The sequence below is a fragment of the Piliocolobus tephrosceles genome, chromosome 9, assembly GCF_002776525.5.
Source record: "Piliocolobus tephrosceles isolate RC106 chromosome 9, ASM277652v3, whole genome shotgun sequence".
Taxonomy (NCBI): Eukaryota; Metazoa; Chordata; class Mammalia; order Primates; family Cercopithecidae; genus Piliocolobus; species Piliocolobus tephrosceles.
In genome coordinates, this window is record NC_045442.1 from 89,837,590 (window position 1) to 89,860,089 (window position 22,500).

At 39.7% G+C, this 22,500-nt stretch overlaps 1 protein-coding gene and 1 non-coding gene across 4 annotated transcripts in view; one reads left to right on the forward strand and one right to left on the reverse strand.

Annotated features, from left to right (window-relative positions):
- BMS1 (BMS1 ribosome biogenesis factor) overlaps nucleotides 1-22,500 on the reverse strand; it is a 46,541-nt gene that overhangs the window by 4,226 nt on the left and 19,815 nt on the right. For all 3 annotated transcript variants that reach the window (XM_026446753.1, XM_026446755.2, XM_026446754.1), the window contains exons 14-21: nucleotides 9,751-9,824; nucleotides 8,931-9,107; nucleotides 6,009-6,197; nucleotides 5,745-5,925; nucleotides 5,440-5,498; nucleotides 4,218-4,340; nucleotides 3,152-3,299; nucleotides 2,611-2,786 (exon numbers count right to left, since the gene is read on the reverse strand). In XM_026446753.1, coding sequence (XP_026302538.1) covers nucleotides 2,611-2,786; nucleotides 3,152-3,299; nucleotides 4,218-4,340; nucleotides 5,440-5,498; nucleotides 5,745-5,925; nucleotides 6,009-6,197; nucleotides 8,931-9,107; nucleotides 9,751-9,824 — 1,127 coding nt within the window. The remainder of the gene's footprint in view (nucleotides 1-2,610; nucleotides 2,787-3,151; nucleotides 3,300-4,217; nucleotides 4,341-5,439; nucleotides 5,499-5,744; nucleotides 5,926-6,008; nucleotides 6,198-8,930; nucleotides 9,108-9,750; nucleotides 9,825-22,500) is intronic.
- LOC111536040 lies at nucleotides 15,517-15,620 on the forward strand. The gene has a single exon (XR_002729634.1). It is a non-coding gene; the product is annotated as a small nucleolar RNA U13 (small nucleolar RNA).

Below are 22,500 nucleotides of genomic sequence, written 5' to 3' on the forward strand. Positions count from 1 at the left end.
ACACACACACACACACACACACACACACACACACACACACACACACAAACACACACACAAAACAAACAAACAAAAACTACAGGTCAACTTCTCCAAAAAATTAAACACTGATGCAAACATCCTAAAAAAATTTTAGCAAATAGAATTCAACAACACATCAAAAACATTATACATCATATTTAAGTGGGATTTATCCCTGGCATGCAAGGCTGGTTTAATATATGTAAATCAATCAATGTGATATATCACATTAACAAAATTAAAAAACCACATGGTCACCTCGATTGATGCAGAAAAAGCATTTAACAAAGTTTAGCAACCTTTCTTGATAAGACCTCTTAATAGTTTATGTATAGAAGGAAAGTTCCTCAATGTAATAAAGACCATTTATGAAGAACCTAGTCTACATCATAGTTAGTGGGCAACAACTAAAAGCTTTTCCACTAAGATTGAGTACAAGATAGGGATGCCCAGCCTCATCACTTTTATTCAACAGAGTACTTGCAAGAGCAATTAGACGAGAAAAAAAGGCAACTAAATTAAAGAAGTAAAACTATCTCTATTTGCAGATGACAAGATCCTATATGTAAAAAACTCCAAAGACTCCACAAAAAACTGTGAGAACTACTAAATCAATTCAGTTAAGCTGCAAGGTATAAACTCAACATATAAAAATCAGTCACATTTCTATATACAAATAACCTAGCCGACAAAGACATCAAGAAAATAATCTCATTTACAATAGCATCAAAGAAAAATGAAAACTTAGGAATAAATTTAACCAAGAAGGTGAGAGATGTGTACACTTGAAAACCATAAAACACTGATGAGAGAAATTTAGACATGAACAAATGGAAGAATTAATATTGTGTTTATGGATCAGAAGAATTAATATTGTTAAAATGTTCACATTACCCAAAGCAAATATACAGATTTAACACAATCCTCATCAAAGTTCTGATGTTTATGGGTCAGAAGAATTAATATTGTTAAAATGTTCACACTACCCAAAGCAAATATACAGATTTAACACAAATCCTCATCAAAGTTCTGATGGCATTCTTTACAGAACAGAAAAAAACAATCCAGGCGCAGTGACTCACGCCTATAATCCTAGCATTTTGGGAGACCGCAGTGGGCTGATCACAAGGTGAGGAGTTGGAGACCAGCCTGGCCAACATAGTGAAACCCTGTCTCTACTAAAACTACAAAAACTGGTCAGGCATAGTGGCACGTGCCTGTAGTCCCAGCTACCTGGGAGACTGAGGCGGGAGAATTGCTTGAATCCAGGAGGCAGAGGTTGCAGTGAGCCAAGATTATGCCACTGCACTCCAGCTTGGGTGACAGAGTGAAACTCTGTCTCAAAAAAAAAAAAAAAAAAAAAAAAGAAAGAAAAGAAAAAACAATCCTGAAACTCATATGGAGCCACAAAAAACCCCAAATGGCCAATAGATTACTGTGAAAGAAGAAGTTGGAGGCATCACACCTCTTGATTTAAAATTGTATTACAAAGCTATAGTAATCAAAACAGTATGGTGCTGGCATAAAAACAAAAAAAAATAGACCAATGGAACAGAACAGAGATCTTTGAAATAAATCCAAACATATACTGTCAACTAATTTTTGACAAGGGGAAACAAGACAACACGATGGAAAAAAAGATAGTCTCTTCAATAATAGTGCTGAGAAAAGTGGATTTCCATTTGCAAAAGAATAAAATTGGACCCTGATCATACACTATACACAAAAATCAACTCAAAACAGATATGAGACCTAAGACCTAAATAAGACCTGAAACCATAAAACTCCTAGAAGAAAACACAGGGCAAAAGCCTCTTGACATTGGCCTTAGCAATAATTTTTGTATATCGCACCACAAGCCAGGCTACAAATGTAAACAAGGAGGATTGCATGAAACTAAAAAGCTTCTGCACAGCAAAGGAAACAACCAACGAAATGAAAAGGGAACCTACAGACTGGAAGAAATATCTGCAAACTGCATATCTGGTAAAGTGTTAATATCCAAAAATCAGTAAAGAACTCATAACATAATAGCAAAAAAACAACTCAGTTGAAAAATGGGCCAAATAGGAAATGACCAATAGGGAAATGGGGAGACGTACATTAAAATAATACAAAGTAGCAGACATGTAGGATGAACAAGTTAGAGATCTAGTGTACATCATGAGGGCTATAGTTAATAAAAATGTATTGTCTTTGGGATTTTTGTTAAATCAGTAGATTTTAGCTGTTCTTGTCACACACAAAAAAAACTATGTGAGATGGTAGATATATTAATTTGCTTCACTATAGTAACCAGTTTAATATCTATATGTGTCCTTTAAGATCATGTGTTCAACCTCAAATATATAAAATAAAATTTATTTTAAGAAAGATAAATTTGTCTTCAATCCAGAAAGAACCACTATTACCATTTTTTGGTGTTCCATTCCAAAATATTCCATGAATATACAGTTGTTCAATCAAATTTAACGTTAGACTTTACACTTGAACATTCAAAGCACGTACGAAATTATAGAAAAGTATCTGTGTTACTCCCTGTCTGGAGAGCACAGGCTTCATCTCCACTAACACACACGCAACCAGTACCTTATACAGAGAGTCCTTGTTTGCCTTTAGTCTGACGCCATGGGCAAGCCTGAGTTGGCCTGTGGTCCGCATTCCTGACCAGGTGTCTTTCTCACCCACGGGTTTCAACAAAGATGTTACTGGGTTATAGAAGGCTGGGATGGAAACAGGATACCAAGTTCGCATGAAAACAATATCTGAAAAGAGAGGTAATTTACTTTAACATTTTCAAAAGAAGATTCATATCCATATTGCGAAGAAACAAAGAAAAAAACCTTCACTCCAAACTTCTCTGCCTGGCTGCAAAGTATTTGAAGGGAAAGCTTGCTAAGGAAACTATTCTCATAGATCACAGAACTGTTACTGGGTGTGGCCAGGGGACTGCAGACACAAGGCGAATGGGCACACCGCGTAAGACTGGAAGATCTAAGGCTGGAGCCGCTCAACTCTCTAAAGACCTGACTCTAGCCTCTAGAGACCTGACTCCAGCCTCTCATCACACTGGCTAGAGGTCAAGCATGAATGGTAACACTCTGCCCTGAACACTACTCAAGACACTCACCGCTCATCAGCAGTTTATCCTCAAAGCTGGCCCGGAAAGCGCCTTCTGGAGCTCGGAGCGCTTTCTTGATCTGCCCCCTTATCCCACTGACAGTTCGAATCACAGCACCTTCAAATTTGGCCACTTCCAAGGCAGAATTAAACATTCCCTATAGGTATAGTAAGATAAACACACACACACACACAAAATCATATACTTTATGCTTTACTTCTTACTTCAAAGATACATACTTGGTTAAAGGACAAAAACAACTCACTGAAGGGTGATACAATAATCAAAATGTATTTGCCCCTGAAAGTGGAATTACTACCTCAAAAATACAACCCTTTCATTTCCCCCAAAATAATCATGTGGGTTCATGGGCATGCTCATCACCGCTGTCTGTGTGGAAGAGAATATCGAAGAGGGATTTACTGGACTGAACTGGCCTAGGCAGCCTTCGCTGGCGTCTCTCGGACTGGACTGCAGCTCAGATTCTTTTACTCAGGTGTATGCACTTAGAACATGAAAACAGTAAGATAAACGCCGGTGGTATTATTACCTTATATTGCAAGAACATTTTATGATCTTCCTAACTCTGTGTTTCTAATGGAAACATCCACACTAATGAAATTGTCAATAAATGCTGCTCAAACCACCCTCCCCAAACACTGAAAAACAGTACATCCATTTCTCTGTACCCTTGCCAAGTTGTCTGCAAATGCTTTGTCAATTTTTCTGCTGAATGGTTAGATAAACTTGTGATTTTTATTTTCCTTTGTTAACACAAATTTTAAAAGCAGGAAACAAAACCCAGTGGATAAAATGACATATTTTCAATATGACTTCTGTGGCAGTCTCACATGGAAGTCATGAGTAACAGCCTCAGTTCCTAAATAGCTGTTTTACTACTGCTTTCTTCTGTATAGTTAAGTAACAGAATATAAAGGAGCAAACAAAATATGAAGTTTATAAAAGATTTCAAATACTTTTCTAAAAACATGAGGCCCATATTTTAGAGGTATTTCATTCCTTTTCTCAAACAATATGGATATTTATACATATGAGAATATATAGATATACAGACCTTAATAAATGAAGTGTTCTTGAAAATTTTATATGGAAAACCAGTTAGCTTTAATTTCTTCACAATTTTTATGGATTTATCCAGATCAAGGACAACTCCTGTGGCAGCTATCCGAAAATCAGGCTAACAGGAACCCCAAAATTTGAAAATAGGAATAATATCAGCAAGAGAAAAACTTCAATTCTATGTGACACAATACATTACCGAAGTGAATTTTACTTACAATTAGCTAAGAAAAACAAGAGAGACTATCTGAACTTGCAACCCAGTGGTCTGACAAAAGCAATCCAAAACTAAAGTTAGTAAGCCAAAATAACAAGGGTGACATGAGGCCGGGCACAGTGGCTCACACCTGTAATCCCAGTACTTTGGGATGCTAACGTGGGCGGATCACCTGAGGTCAGAAGTTCGAGACCAGTCTGGCCAACATGGCAAAATCCCGTCTCTACTAAAAACACAAAAATTAGCTCGGCATGGTGGTGCACACCTGTAATCCCAGCTACTTGGGAGGCTGAGGCAGGAGAACTGCTTAAACCCAGGAGGCAGAGGTTGCAGTGAGCCAAGATCGTGCCAGTGCACTCCAGTCTGGATGACAGACTGAGACTCTGTCTCAAAAAACAAAACAAAACAAAACAAACAAACAAAAAACCAAGCGCTACTTGAGTACTTTCCTGAGAGTGATTTCAGAGGAATGTTATTTCACTATAATGATTTATTTGGAATGAAATGGAAAAGAAAATACAGTTGCAATGTTTAGGAAATTAAAATTTGGACCTCCAGGGCAGATTCCATCTGCTCATTATTCTGCTTTCTTCTCTGTTAAATGGGACCGATAAACCCTGCCCTGCCTGACTGGTCAAATGAAAATGGTGTGAACAGACTGCTACCCCTGCAGGGAGTCTCGTGTCTGGCTGGTCTCTGATGGCTCCTCACAACCTCATATAGTGCCTGGCACATGGTGAGCACTGCTTAAGTACTTGCTTAGATAAATAAATCCAAAAGATGCACAAAAATAGGAAATGTACCATTATAATTCTTCCACCTCCCCTCCTTTAATCCCACACCCTACTGAAAAGGATGTAGGAAGAGTAAAAGCAAAGGGAAATTTACTTTATATTAATAAAAATGAGTAATTTTCAACTTAAAAGTCTCATGTATATAACCCACATTCAGGATATATTTCTCAAACCAATCTGTAAAAGAAATCATCCAAGATAGTTACCATTACGCCACTGACAGACTGTATTGCCAAAAAACCAGTTCCCTGTGGAGTGATAGGGCCTTAAAGGAAAAGCAAAAAAAGAAATATAGCAAACCACAAATTTTCGATTCTAGTTTAACATACTGGATATGGACATTTGGATTTGGATACAGATTTACATATATACTCCAAACCACCTCCCCGCTCCCAGAAAAGAGAAAAATCTTAGGAGTGAAATTTTATGAAAGGAAAAGCAAAAAGCTATAATAATGCAGCTTGTAAGGTTTAATCTCAGCAACAGGCAAGTTATTGTCATCATATTTTACCCCAAAAGGCTGCTCCGCAATGCATGTGCTGTGGGGTATACTTTAGAAGCCTTTGTCTTCCATTGTGGTCTTCGATATAATACAGTGGGATGGTCTGAAACCTCCTCCACCCTACAGAAAATATGATTGGATCTCGGGACTTGAGGATTTTCTTATACCAGCGATGTTTCTTCAGACGCATCTGAGGGGACAAGAGGATAAGATGATTGATGGAGGGGAAATCCACCGAGCCTCAGGCACCAAATATGCCGCAAAGGGACCCACCTGCACGTATCCAACATTTCCCTCACTGTTGCCCAAGCCACCCAGGATAATGGGGTAATGGGGGTCAAAGTTCTGCACAAATTCACAGGGAACATTTTCAATCTCAATGCGGACGTACATCCCAGGTCGAAAACCCTCATACTGAACTCTGGCTTCATCATCTTGATCTTCAAATTCTGCGCGATTCAGCTACACATGACAGGAAAAAAAAAAAAAAAACAAACCCATATGCCGTTATCTGTAATAAACATAAGATTAACATGAAGAAAGGAGCAATTTCTAAATAAAGGAACTATGGACAGAATTATGTAGGCTTTATCCTATTAAAAATACTACACATTTGGCCAGGCACAGAGGCTCACGCCTGTAGTCCCAGCGCTTTGGGAGGCCGAGGGAGGCGGATCACATGAGATCAGGAGTAGGCGGATTCCATGAGATCAGGCATTTGAAACCAGTCTTGCCAACATGGTGAAACCCCGTCTCTACTAAAAATACCAAAATTAGCTGGGTGTGGTGGTGTGTGCCTGTAGTCCCAGCTACTCAGGAGCAGAGGTGAGAGAACTGCTTGAACCCGGGAGACGGAAGTTGCAGTAAGTTGCGATCGTGCCACTGCACTCCAGCCTGGGCAATAGAGCGAGATTCTGTCTCAAAAAACAAAAAGCAAGAAACAAAAAAAAAACCCTACACATTTTACCTCTACAGTCTGCTCAGAATATGTCCCAACCGTTTTCTTCTCTGCTGCTCCAAGGGACAGCAAATGTAGATAACTCTGTGGAGCTCTGCGTGCCTGAACACTGGAAATGTCTCCAGTCCACACCTTCTTTTCTTCCTCTCCAAACAATTCTTTCATACTTTTCCTGTCTTCAAACACCCAACACCGCCCTCACCTCCACTCAGCTGATGGCTGTTTCCTGATTCACTCCAAAACCAAAAGAACCTCCAAGGTCAACCCTCTACCAGGGTTTCCTCCCATATCCAGCCTTATCAGAGCTCTGACCTGGCCCATACGGGAGCTATGTGTGGCTATTTAAATTAAAATTAATTACAATTAGGTAATATTCAAAATGCAGTTCCTCAATCATACTAGTCACACTGGAAGTGGTCCATATCAACCTGCGGCCAGGGTTACAATATTGGGAAGAACAGACGTGCATCTCCATGATCACAGAAAGTTCTACGGGCAGCTCAGGAACAGATGATTTGTCCAGGCCTCTACTCAGGGCCACACATCACTGCCTCACTAGACACCATCCACTCTTCCTGGACTTTATTCCAACAGCTGTTCCCTCTGTTCCCTCTCTTGTCTCAAAACCTTTTGATTCCACTTTTTCCACCAACAACTGCTCCATTTCTCTGCTTCTCTCTGCAGCAAAACCCCACAAAAGTTTTCTGCAGTCACAGCTTCCAGTTCCTCTGCTCCCATTCTCCTACATCCATGAAAATTGGTGCTTGCCAAGATTGATGAAGGCCTCCACACTGAAGGACTCTTCCAGTGGTCAACTCTGCCTTCACCATAGTTAACATGGCAGCAGGGTCTGAACAACGCTTCGCTTCCATGTACAACTGGCTTCCCGTGTGCCTGCATGCTCACACTGCTTCTCCTGCCTGGGCACTGCTCAGGCCTCACAGCCACAGTCGCCCCATCTCGCCCATGCCAGTCTTGCTCCTCCCATTCACTCTACACTCACTCCCCGGCCACCTGACAACGTTAAGTGGCATCTACATGCTGAGGGCTGTACATCTAAGTCCCTGGCCAGACCTCTCTCCAGACCTGACACTCCGCTTGTCTGCATGACACCCAGCCGACCCAAACATCATCTTCCCAAAGCTGCATCTGCAGAGGGTTTCCTGTCTAACTTACAACAACCCATCCTTCCAGGAACTTCCAGTCACCATCCTCATTTTCTCTCACACACCCCACATTCAGTCCACCAGGAAATCCTACTGACCCAGCTTCCAAATAAAGTCTATCCGGATTTGACTTTGTCTCATTTCCACTGCCAGCTCTCTGGTTTGTGCCACCCGAATGATCTTTTGGCAGAGTGATCTGATTACCTGAATGTCTGTCCTTTGCTCAAATCCCTCCAAGGACTCCCATTTCAGAGTGAAACATTCAGTCTTTTCCAATGGCCCACAAGGCTCTAGGTAATTTTAAATTGTAAATGTTGTGAAGCAAAAACTTCATTGTTAGCCTAGTCATGCCAATCAAAGGTCAACACAGACTAGCAACCACGAAGCTAATGCCTAATCAGGAGATAGTTCTTTGGCTAAATGAAGACCTAGATCTGTTCCAGCTTACACAGGCACTCCTGGCCTCACTAACAAGGCGCAACTCAGATGCTCACCATCAGCTGTACACATGTTTCTGTGTCTGTCTCCTTCAGAGTGAGATCACCACCTCCAGCAACCTGCTCAGCACCCCCAGGCAGGAGGGCCACACCATCTCCCTTTATCTCCGCATCGGACCTTACACTCCACATGTCCTTCTGAACTCTGACCAGGATGAGTTTTCAGAGCACTCCTCCTGGGAGCTCTGCTGTGTCCATAAGCCACACGGGCCACTGATCACCTGCCATTCAAATCAGGGAGCAGCAATCGGAATAGGCAGCCAATGCTTGCACTGAAATGAACACACAGTCTCAGATCACTACATTGTAAAAGTCTCAAAAGTAGAGACCATGCCTCAGTCATTTCTGTTTCCTAATTCTTGTTATAAAATAGGTATGGATCTTTTTCTGGTGACCTTCTGACTGCAGAAACAATGAGCTCACTGCATTAATAAACACATTCACATACATCTCTACCCAGGAGTCCAAATGAAAGGCACAGAAGCAGGATAGGAAGCAGAAACCCAAACAAAATCAGGGATTCCTGTGCTATGATAGTCTTGACAAGGGGCTGAGAGGAACTGAGGCTTTTCACCTGTGCTTGTTTCTGCATTTCTCCTTTAAGATCATCAAAATATGTGCTTTCTCCTTCATCATATTCTGCATCAAACATCTCCTTCAATTTTCTCTTCTTATCCAAATGCTTTTTCTTGGCACTTTCTTCTTCGTTGGGGTCAATTTCTTCCTTAAGTTCTTTCTCTATATGTTCATTCTTAAATTTCCAGAAGAAAAAATTTTGTGTATGTTTATGAAGGTCTTTTCTTTAAACATTAGATTTTTTAAAGTTCGATTTAAACAAAAATCTTAGCAAAATCTGTTATCACTATCAATAAAACAAAACAAAACAAAACACAACACAACCTTTGTCTCTGAATAACATGGTACTGCTACAGGAAACAGTTACATCTGCATTACAATTAACTGCCATTCCTTAAGCTGGCTGGGAACACAAACTAGAATAAAAATAACAGATGTGTCCCTCACGGAGATGCTCCCAGACCCTATTCCAAAGAAATATTAGGGAGAACAGGGACTTTGGTCTTTTAAATGACACTTAAATTTAAGAAGAGGAGAATGACGGCAATGGTCGAATGTAAGTCCAAGAAACTAAGACTTCTGTGAGTGAAAAATCACAGTGGACTTGGCAAATGACTATGGCAAAAAGTGGTAGTAATTGTCATCCAAAACTTAACAAGTAAACATCTTTGGATGGTCTCCACATCCCCACCCTTTAGGAAGGAATCTATCCATCCAGTCTGCAATCTTCACACATCACAAGTAAGATTTGCATTTCTCAATGTGGGCCTCTCTCAGAACACAATGACCAAGAACAGCCAGCCACAGCAAAGTCATACCTGAGTATCAGGACCTGATTTTCCCTTGTGCACATCCCCTGTTTCCAAGTCTTCAAAGTCACCGTAGAGCTCCTCTGGGAAAAGAACACCCAAAGGCTACTCCGTGAGCCAGGCATGGGTGCTGCTGGCCCCACCCACCACAGGCCCACAGCGCACTCCACGTTCCAAGTCTCATTCTCACTGTTCCCGTCACCACACACACAGGCAAAACTGCACTAGGGAATGTTTCGTAAAACAATTAGTATTTCATCATCTGTTTAGGTAAACTAAATGGACCCAATCCACATTTCATGTCAAAATCCCAATCTCAATTTTTCCAGTGTAGATAATGGATACTCTTTTTTTTTTTTTTTTTCCTGGATCGGAGTCTTGCTCTGTCTACACCCAAGCTGGAGTGTAGTGGCATGATCTCGGCTCACTTTAACCTCCGCCTCCCGGGTTCAAGCAATTCTACTGCCTCAGTCTCCCGAGTAGCTGGGATTATAGGCACCCGCCACCAGGCCTGGCTAATTTCTGTATTTTTAGTAGAGATAGGATTTCACCATATTGGCCAGGCTGGTCTCAAACTCCTGACCTCATGATCTGCCCTCCTCAGCCTCCCAAAGTGCTGGGATTACAGGCATGAGCCACTGCACCCAACCAATGGACACTCAAAAGACACAGAGGTCTATCTGTGTCCCCCAAATGAATAGTTCAAAGAGTGAATAGAAAAGCCCCACGCTGATACCAGCACATGTGAAAAGGAGTCTCAGTGTAAGTTCAACACAACACAATCGTGTAACACACCTAGATTATATAAAACACAGCATTTAGATTAAGAGTAGAGCCCCAAACCACACCAAACCCATGGGAAGAGCTTATTCACTCATTCATTCTTTCATTTGTTTTTGGAGCTCTGGGCTCAATTATAGTTCTCACTCTTAAAAGAAATAGACAAATAAGGCTGCGTGCAGTGGCTCATGACTGTAAACCCAGCCCTTTGGGGGCCTGAGAGGCAGAGGTTGCAGTGAGCCATAACTGCGTCATTGAACTCTGGCCTGGGTGACAGAGTGAGACCCTGTCTCAAAAAAAGGAAAACAAAAGAAACAGGCAAGTTAAAACTCATTTGGGAGAGCAATGTTTAGAAAGCTATTAAAACATTTTCACATAAGGGCCAAAGAACCAGGTAGAAGTTATAATAGATAGGAAGTGCCTATTTGTAATAAAACCAAAAAAGGATAAAATAGGAATAAACCTAACAAGAAATGCACTGGAACTTTATTTAAAAAAAAAAAAAAAAAAGAAGAAAAGCTTTAATATGCTACCAAAGGACGAAAGGAATAGCATCACCACCAACACTCGTATGTGCTCTCCACACCAGGCACTGCGTTAAATACTTTCCTAAGCTTAACCACATTCTTCAACCCAAGGAAGTAGGTGTTGTAAATATTATCTACAGTATAATGATATGTTCTCATTTCAAAAGAAAGACTCAACTTCACAAATACGCCAGTTCTCCCTTTAGCACAGTTACAACCCGAAACCACCACTAAGGATTTCTGGTCTAGAGAAGATAACACATTATTCCCTCCTAAAAAGTGTAACCTAAACTCTAGAAATAATAGACAGGAGATGATCAATGGAGAATTCTGAAAGGTGGAAAGAAAAAGGCTGCTGAGAGTCTCTAGGACTAGGGAATGTGTAGTGGCCAGGTGTCTCCTTGGACCTCATCCAATAGGAAGGTGACCCAGCAAAATAACACCATGAAGGCTCTGAAATTAAATTGTCAATGGAATTACAGCCCACAAAGTAGACCAGGACTTACAGACTAAACCGAAACAGGCGGACTGCCTGCAAAAATAAAAAAATTACATAGGCAGATGTTGGAACCATCATCGCTTATAATGGTCAGTATAAAAATGCTTCAACAAGCAACTACAAATCCTATGGCAACAAACAAAGAACTGAAAACGTCAGCAAAGAAACTGAAGAAGAATCAAATGGAAATTACAGAAATATAAAATACAGTAACAGAATTAAAAAAAAATCTATCTGGATGGGCTCTATTGAGTAAAAGTGGAGACGACAGAGGAGAGAATCGGAGAAGCTGAAACCTGATCAACAGAATTCACCCAGTCTGAACAACAGAGAGAAAATAACCTGAAAACAAATGAACAGAGCTGCACGGACCTGTGGGACAATAACTAAAGACCCCGCATTTATGTTATCTTAGTCCCACAGGAGACCAGAGCTGCGAAAGCATGCAAGTAACTAATTCCTGATGCTTCCCACATTTGGTGAAAGATATAAACTTACAGATTCAAGAAGCTGAGCAAACCTTAAAGTATACCAAAAGAAAGCAACACTGATTAAACTTTCAAAACTGAAAACAAAGATCAAAAAAGGCAGAATGCCAGCAGGGACACGCCACCTCAAATGCCAGTGTATTTCTCCTCTAAAATCATGGAGGCCAGAAGGAAGTGGCACAACATTTTCAAGTGCTTAAAAACAAAAAAACAAACAAAAAAACCTGTTGGCTACAAATTCTATATCCCATGAAACTACCCTTCAGAAATGAAAAGAGAAATAAAGACATTCTCAGAGGAAGAGAATATAGGAATTTGTCCCTGGTAAATTTAGAAATGCTAAAAAGTGGCTACAGAAACACGTTCTGTCATTTCCACTACACAAAAAATTAAAACAAAAAAATCAAAATAAAAAAATGACTACAGAAAGTTCTTATGCAGAAGGGATGAATATGGGAATATGGGAGGAGGGACAAAGGAAAGACCAGAAATATGGAAACCACACACTAGACAATCCACAGTTCTTAAAATCACATTTGACGACTCAAACAAAAACTATACCACCACCTAATGCTCAAGCCAGTGATTTATTAAAGTGGAAAAGGTAAAGAGACATAAATGCAAGGCAGGTTTCCACACTTTGAAGTGGTAAATACTGGTACCAGTGGACTACTATATTACAATATGCATATTGTAACATCCAGAGCAAACACTTTAAGACTATACAAAGAGATACACACAACAACATTATACAGAAATAGACGAAGATGGAGCTAAAGAAAAAGGAAACAAACAAACAAAAAAAAAACAATAAAAACATCAGACATAAGCAATTATGTAACAATAAGTACCTTAAATGTAAATGGTCTAAATAAACCAAAAGACAGATTGATGGAGCGCCTATAATAAACACATGGCCCAACTAGATACTGTTCGTAAGAAACTTCAAACTCACTTAAGGACCTAAGTAGGCTGAAAGTAAAAGAATGGAGAAAGATATCTTATATAATCATTAATTTTTTAAGGAAGCAGGAATGAATATATTAATATCTCATGAAGTAGACTTCAAGCAAAATAATTCACCAGAGCTGGAGAGGGTCTTCGCTGAATTTTAAGATCTAAAATTTCCTATGCTGCCTTGGCATCTTTGAGCCTTAAAGGGCCCCAAAGGCCTAGCCATGGGTTTTCCTGTTTCTGACACACAGCTCCTACCCTGCCACCCAGCAGGAAAGGCTCCCCAACTGACTAGTTCTTTTATCAGCCAGAGGAGCTGCACCTCAGCCTAAGAAGTTTCACTTCACCTGTCTGCCAGCCCATGAATTTATTCAAACAAGTCAATTGCATTCCCCCTCAGGAACCATTAGTCATTGTGCGCTCTTGTTACTACCAAGCCTGCCTGCCTCCTCAGCCCCCAGCCCTCACTCCGCTACAGAGTACGGTGCCCATCTGACCCTGTGTGACATTCAGTGTTCTCCTCCAAGCTGTGGGTATATGTGACTAAAACACTGCTGTCAATCTCATCCATCCACACAAGGTGTCATGTTCAGCCATCTCCTACACTTTAGGGCAGGGACCCCTCCTTCACCAATGGCGTGAAAAGGAAGTGACCATAACAACTGCTTAATGACAAAAGGATTAACCCACCAAGAAGACATCTACTTCAACATCCTCCTCTCAGCAACTGTTGAAACGAGGCAGAGGTTGGGCGCAGTGGCTCATGCCTGTAATCCCAGCACTCTGGGAGGCCAAGAAAAAGGATTGCTTGTGGCCAGGAGTTTGAGCCTGGGAAACATAGCAAGGCCCCGTCTCTCCAAAAAATTTTAAATTTAGCCAGGTATGGCGGCACACACCTATAGTACCAGCTACTCAGGAGGTTAAGCCAGGGGAGCTGCTTGAGCCTAGGAGGTCAAGGCTGCAGTGAGTCATGTTCGTGCCACTGCACTCTAGCATAAGTGACAGAGTGAAACTAGGCAGCAAAGGAGCAAGGATTTACAAAAGATCTGAACAGTCAACCAGCAAAATCTGACATCTGTACAACAGCCTACTCCCCAACAGCAAAATACATACATTTTTAAAGCCAATAGAAATCTAAAAAGATGAAGTATATTTGGGGCAGTAAAAGAAATCACAGCAAATCTAAAAGAATTCAAATCATAAGAATATGTTCTCAGAACATAATGTAATCAAGCTAGAAATCTATAACAGAAAGGCAGGAAACTCTCTAAATACTTGATAATTAAAACAACATATTTATAAATAATGCATGGGCCAAAAAGAAGTCCCAAAGGAAATATGAATGAAAATACAACACATGAACATTTGTGGGGTACAGCACAGCAGTACTGAGAAGGAAATTTAAGCACTAAATGCTCACATTAGAAATGAGAAAAGATAAACCAATAACCTAAGAAACTTCAAGATGAACAAAATAAACCCCAAACAGAAGAATAGAAATAATAAGCGCAGAAATCAGCCGGGCGCGGTGGCTCATGCCTGTAATCCCAGCACTTTGGGAGGCCAAGGCAGGTGGATCACCTGAGGTAGGGAGTTTGAGACCAGCCTAACCAACATGGAGAAACTCGTCTCTACAAAAAATAACAAAAAATTAGCTGTGCGTGGTGGTGCATGTTTGTAATCCCAGCTACTCGGGAAGCAAGTAGCTACTTGAACCAAGAGGTGGAGGTTGCGGGGAGCCAAGATCATGCCATTGCACTCCAGACTGGGCAACAAGAGTGAAACTAAGTCTCAAAAAAAAAAAAAATAAATAAATAAATAAATAAAAAATAAAGGGCAGAAATCAATAAAATTGAAAACAGAAAAACAGAGAAAATCAATGAAACAAAAAGCTGGTTATTTGAATAGAATCAACAAAACTAATAAATTTTACGACAAAGATAAAAACAGAGAAGACACAAACCAACAACATCACGAATAAAACAGGGGTTATCAAAAAGGCTCCCACAGCCGTTTAAGAGTGTTAAGCAAATACTCTAAACATCACCCTCAGACTACTCAAGCTGTTCTCTTCAAGAAGGCACTCAGTGCAACTTCCACTTCCCTAACAGGACTTGAAATACCTTGAAAATCATAAACTACCAAAATTCAGGCAAGATGAAATAGATAATCTGAATCGTCTTATAACCATTAAAGACATAAAATTTGTAATTAAGAGCTTCTGGAACAAGAAATCTCCAGGCACAGATGGTTTCACTGGAGAATTACACCAAATATTTAAAGAATTCATCCCAATTCTATGCAAACTCTTCCAGAAAACAGAATAGGGAACACTTTGCAACTCTTTTTATGAGGCTAGTATTATCCCAATGCCAAAATCAGATGAAGACAGTACCCCCACAAAAAGAAAACAAAACAAAAAAACCCACAGACCAATATCTCTCATGAATGAAAAAGTCCTCAACAAAATACTATCAAATGGAATCCAACAACACAAAAAGATTTCTATAAAAATTTTCACATGGCGATCTTTTCATAGTTCACAAGTGTCATGACTGGGTATTCATGCATGTATGTGGGATATGCCACCCTTGACCCTTGTTACAACATTAGCACATTAACCATCTGACATAAAAAGAAAAAACAGAAAACACACATATTTCCATATGTTGTGTCTTCATTTTCATTCATGATCAAGTGAGAGTTATTCCAGGAATACAAGACTGCTTTGACATTCAAAAAATTAATCAGGCCAGATGTAGTGGCTCCTGCCTGTAAACCTAACGCTTGGGAGGCTGAAGTGGCAGGATCCCTTGAAGCCAAGAGTTCCCTTGAAGCCAAGACCAGCCTAGGCAACACAGTAAGACCTGGTTCTACAAAAAAAAAAAAAAAAAATTAGCCAGGCATGATAGCACACATGTGTAGTCCCAGCTACTTGGGAGGTGGAGGCAGGAGGATCACTGGAGCACAGGAGGTCAAGGCTGCAGTGAGCCATGATCGTACCACTGCACTCCAGCCTGGGTGACAGAGGAAGACTGTGTCTCAAAAAATAAAAGGATCAGTGTAATCTATATCAAAAGAGTAAAGAATGAAACCCATATCCAGATGATCATATCAAGTGACACCAAAAGGCATTAGACAAAATTCAACATCTAATCATGACAATAAATAAATAACAGCGAAAAGATTGGGAACAACATAGGAAGTCCACTCCCAGCACTCTTATTCCACATTGTACTAAAAGTCCAGTCATTGAATTAAGGCAGAAAAATTTAAAATGGAAAGAAGGCCGGGCGTGGTCGCTCACGCCTATAATCCCAGCACTCTGGGAAGCTGAGGCAGGCAGATTACTGGAGTTCAGGAGTTTGAGAGCAGCCTGAGCAACATAGTGAGACCCCATCACTACCCCTAAAAAATTTAATTAAAAAAAGAAAGAAGGAAAAGCCATACAGGTTGAACAGAAAGAAATAACACTGTCTCTATGTTTTCTACACAACTGTCTGTGTAGACAATACCAGGCAATCTACAAAGACAAAACAAAACAAAATCCTCCTACAACTAACAAATGAGTTTAGCAGGATAAAAGATAAACAAATGAAAATCAATCAAAATGAAATACTTAGGTCTAAACTTATCAAAATATATTCCCAACCAGGATGCTGAAAATCGTAATACTGATGAAAGAAATAAAAAACTAAAATGAATAAATATACTGTGTTCATATATTTTAATACTCAAAATAGAAAAAGATTCTCCCCCCAAACTGATCTATAGGTTTAATGCATTCCCTATCAAAATCCCAGCTAAGTTGTTGTAGACATAAACAAGTTTATTCTAAAATTTATATGGAAAGCCACAAGCCTTGGGATAGCTTAACCAATCTTGAAAAATAAGAATAAAGTAAGACGAGTCACTCTACTCAACATTAACACTCACTATAAAGCTACAGGAACCTAGACAGCAAGGGTGGTACTGGCCAAGGGATTAACACATGAAGTCAGTGGAACAAGAGATCCCAGAAACAGATTCACACAAAGATGCTCAACTAACTTTTTACAAAAGTCAATAGCAATTCAATAAAATAAATGGTGCTAGAAAAATTATTCAACCGCAGGCGAAAATACAAACCTTGACCTAAGCCTCATATCTCATAAAATGAAAAAATCAAAATAGATCATGGGTGTAAAGAGAAAACAAAAAGTAGTATAAAACTTTTAGAAAACAACATAGGAGAAAAACTTCAGGATCAAAAAATAGGAAGTAATTCCTAGACTTGATACAAGTTTCATATTCCCTAAAACAAAAAACAAAAAAACTGGCAAATTGGATTTCATCAAAAATAAAAACTTTTGCTCTGTGAAAGGCCCTGTTAAGAAAATGAAAACTACAGACTAGAAGAAAGTATCTGCAAATCACACATCTGACAATGGAGTTAAATATATAATGAACTCACAGTACCCAACCCAGTTTTTAAAAGTGCAAAAAAAAAAAAAAAAAAAAGAGACATCCCCAGACATTTTTTATCTGTATAGAAGATATAAAAATGCAAATAAACACATGAAAAAATGCTCACCATTATTAGCCACCGGGGAAGTAACTTAAAACCACAATGAAATATCACATACCTATTAGAATAGCTAGAATAAACAACAGTGAGAACACCACACACTGGCAAGGATGTAAAGAAATTAGATCACTCACATAATTGCTGGTAGAAACATCAAATGGCCCAACTACTCTGGCAGTCTCCTATGAAACTGTGCAATTACCATATGACCCAGCAATTCCATTACTGGGCATTTATTTCCCAGAAAAATGGGAAGTGCATATTTACACAAAAACCTGTATACAAATGTTCATAGTAGCTCAATTCTAATAGGCAAAAATTGAAAATAGGCCAGGAGTTCAAGATCAGCCTGAGCAACACAGCAAGATCCTGTCTCTATAAAACAAACAAACAAATAAAAAAATATTAGCCAGGCACGGTGGTGCATGCCTGTAGTCCCAGCTCCTTGGGGGTGCTGATGTGGGGAGATTACTTGAGCCTAGGAGGTCAAGGCTACAGTGAGCCAATACCACATCACTGCACCCAGACTGGGCATCAGAGCAAGACCCTGTCTGAAAATAAAACAAAACAAACTGAAAACAATCCAGCTTGATCTTGGATGAATGGTTAAACAAACCAGTACACCCATACAATGGAACACTACTCAGCAATAAAAAGGAATGAACTATGGTATATGTGCCAACTTGAATGGATCTCCAGGAAATTATGTTGAGTGAAAAAAAGCCCCTCACAAAAGGTTATAGACTGTTATGATTCTGTTTATTTAACATTCTTGAAGAGGACAAAATTGTAGAAATAGAAAACACATTATGGTTCACAAGGGAAGAAACTGGGGGCTGGGGAACAGCAGGGGCGTGGGTATGTTTATAAAACAGCAATTCAAGCAATCCTTGTGATGGAACTGCTCTGTATCTTAACTGTTGGTAGACACACAAACCTACACATGTGATAAAAGAGCACAGAAGTTTATACACACACACGTAAAACACACACACACACACACACACACACAGGTAAAACTGGAAAAATCTACATAGGATCAGCAGATTGTATCAATGTTGGCATCCAGGCTGTGACCTTGTATTATAGTACACATAGTATACACAGTGCATATATATAGATAGTGCTATAGTACAAGATACAGGAGATCTCTCTGTATTCGTTCTTACAAGTGCGTGTCAATCTACAATTACCTCAAACTTAAAAAGTTTAATTAGGAAAAAACGTACCACAAACTTTTCTTTTGGAAATAGAAAAGGTGTTTCTTTTTTTTTTTTTTCTGAGACGGAGTCTCGCACTGTCGCCCAGGCTGGAGTGCAGTGGCGCGATCTCAGCTCACTGCAACCTCTGCCTCCTGGGTTCAAGCAATTCTCCTGCCTCAGCCTCCTGAGTAGCTAGGATTACGGGCGTGTGCCACCATGCTCAGCTAATTTTTGTATTTTTAGTAGAGACGGGGTTTCACCAGGCCAGGCTGATCTCAAACTCCTGACCTCATGATCCGCCTGCCTCGGCCTCCCAAAGTACTAGGATTATAGGCGTAAGCCACTGCGACCAGCTAGAAAAGGTGATTCTTAAGTTCACGTGGAAAATAAGCAAAATCAGGACAAAGCAAGGATGTTTACTTTGACTTCTAATCCACATTGTCCTGGAAGTTTAGGCCAGGGCAGTAAGACAAGAAAAATTAAGTCATGTAGATAGGAAAGAAAGAAAGTAAAACCACTGGGATCTATCTCAGCCTTTCTGTAGATAAAGAGAATCCTGCTTGGCTCCCAGAACCATCCTGCACAGAAACTGGTGGAACCATATGAGATTGGACCAGGGTGAAAGGTCAAAGCAGAACTTGGAAGCCCAGGCAGAACAGGAGAAAAAGCAGCATAAAAGAAAAGAATCCTTGGGGGTAGTAAGAAGTATTTACTTAGAAAACCATGAATACTGTTTAGTAAAGTTTACCCCTCCCCTCCAAACACACACTTGAGGTCAGGAGTTTGAGACTAGCCTGGCCAACGTGGTGAAACCGCGTCTCTACTAAAAATAAAAAAACTAGCCGGGCGTGGTAGTGGCTGCCTGTAATCTCAACTACTCGCAAGGCTGGGGCACAACAATTGCTTGAACCTGGAAGGCAGAGGCTGCGGTGAGCTGAGATCTTGCCACTGCACTCCAGCCTGGGTGACAGAACGGGACTCTGTCCTAAAAAAAAAAAAAAAAAGAACAAACAAGTAATTTAGCAAGATTGCAGGATACAAGATCAATGTAAAAAAATCAACTGCATTTCTTATATATGAGCTATACATAAATACAAGTTGATGTGAAAATAAATTGCTGAGAGTGATATAAGACCTGTATGCTGAAAACCTTGCTGAGAGAAAGTAAAGAACAAGATTAACGGAGAGTTACTATGTTCATAGATCAGAAAACTCAATGTGGTTAAGATGTCAATTTTCCCAAATTGTTTACAAGTTCCACGAAATCCCAATCAAAATTGCAGTGGGCTTTTTTATAGCAATTGACATGTTCATCTTAAAATTTATATGAAAATGCAAAGAAGCTAGATTAACCAAAACAACTTTGAAAAGGAGACTAAAGTTTGAAAAACTACCTAAAGTTAAAAACTACCCAATTCCAAGACTAATTACAAAGCTGTAAGTAACAGAGACAGTGTTGGTATTGGTACAAAAATAAACAAATACATCAATGGAACAGAACAGAGAGCCCAGAAATATGCACCCATAATATGGCCAACCAATACAGCGCAATTCAACAGGGAAAAAAATAGTTTTTCAGCAGATGGTGCTGGGAAAAGTGGGTATCAATATGTCAAAAGGAACCTAAATCCATACCCAACACCCTATAAAAAATTAACTCAAAAAGAATTATAGACCTAAATGTAAACCTGAAACTGTAAGACTTATAGAATATATGAGACAATTTGTAACGTTGGGTGAGGCAACGATTTCTTACATCCACTACCAAAGGAACAGTCCATAAAAGAAAATTTTGGGCAGGGCATAGTGGCTCATGCCTGTAATCCCAGCACTTTGGGAGGCTGAGGCGGGTGGATCACCTGAGGTCAGGAGTTCAAGACCAACCTGACCAACATGGCGAAACCCCATCTCTACTAAAAATACAAAAATTAGGCAGGCATGGTGGCAGGCGCCTGTAATCCCAGCTACTTGGGAGGCTGAGGCAGGAGGATGGCTTGAACCCAGCGGGCAGAGGTTGCAGTGAGCCGAGATCGCATCACACTCTGGGAGACAGAGCAAGACTCCATTCCCCCTGAAAAAAAATTTTTTTGATAAATTGACCTACACCAAAATTAAATACTTTGCTCTGTGAAAAACACTATTAAAAATAGAAAAGACAAGGCACACACTAGGCAAAAATAATCGCATATCACATTTCATACGGAATTTGTATCAAAAATACATAAAATTTCTTAGAATGTAACCAAATTAAAATAATGTGCAAAAGATTTGGACAGATATTTCATCAAAGAAGACACAGATGGCAAATAAGCACATGAAACAATGCCCGAAATCATTAGTCACTAAAACTTCAAGATACCACTCTATGCCTAAAAGAAAGCCTACAATTTAAAAAGACTGATACTACCAGGTACTGGAAAAGATGTAGAGTGAAGCAACCGGAAGTCACATAAAGTTATGGTGGCAATGGAAAATGGTGTAAACACTTTGGAAAACAGTTGGGTAATTTCTTAAAAAATTAAATGTGTACCTATCATATGACCCATTTAGTCCATTCTGAACTACTTATTTACCCAAAAGAAATAAAAGTGGTGGTTCATATAAAGACTTCTACAAAAATGTTCACAGCGGCCTTACTCATAATAGCCAAAATCTGGAAATAATTATTTATTAACAGGTTAACAGATAAATAAATTGCTATACATCATACTATGGACTACCCATTAGCCAACAAAAACAAATGAAGATGCAACAGCATGGATGAATCTTGAAATAATCATGCTGAGTAAAAGAAGTTAGACAGAAAAGAGCATATATTGTAGGATCCCATTTCGATTAAATTCTAAAGGGCACAACCTACTGAATAGTGACACAAGGCAGCTGAATGTACCTCATGATGGAAGAGGACAGGATGGAGGGTTAAACAGTGGCGTAAGAAAACTGTGAGGGTGATAAATGTGTTCATTATTTTGATTGTGGTGACAGTATATTCACATATTAAAGCTTATCAAATTGTACACTTTAAATACTGTAGTTTACCATCAATTATACCTCACTAAAGTGATTAAAAAAGAAACCCACCACACTTTCTTTTGAAAATAAAAGACGATTCTTAAGTTCCTATGGAAAAAACAATAAGCAAGTGAGAATAGTCAGGAGAACGCTTAAAAAAGCCCCCACCAGAACATAAAGAGAAAGAAACTGTTGAGACACAGTTTTAATAACTGGGGTCTTAATAACATGATAAAGCTACATAGAGTACTAAATTATAGTAATAATAAATGAACCAACAGAGATCAATGATACTAACCTGAAAGACCAGACCAAAAAAAAAATATATATATATATATTCACATACTACAGACTAGGCACAGTGGCTCATGCCTATAATCCCAGCACTTTGGAAGGTTAAGGTGCGAGGTAAAGTGCGAGGACTGCTTAAGCCCAGGAATTCAAGGCCAGCCTAGGCAACATGGCAAGACCCCCATCTGTACGAACTATTTAAAAATTAGCCAGGCATGGTGGTACACATTTGTGGTTCAAGCTATTTAGGAGGCTGAGGGAGGAGTATCTCTTAAGCCTAGGAGTTTGAGACCAGCCTGGGCAACATATAAAGACCGTCTATACAAAAAAATTTAAAATTAGCTGGGTATAGTGATGCAAGCCTGTGGTCCTAGCTACTCAGGAGGCTTGGGTCTGCGACGCTGAGGCTGCAGTGGGCTGTGACCACACCAAAGCACTA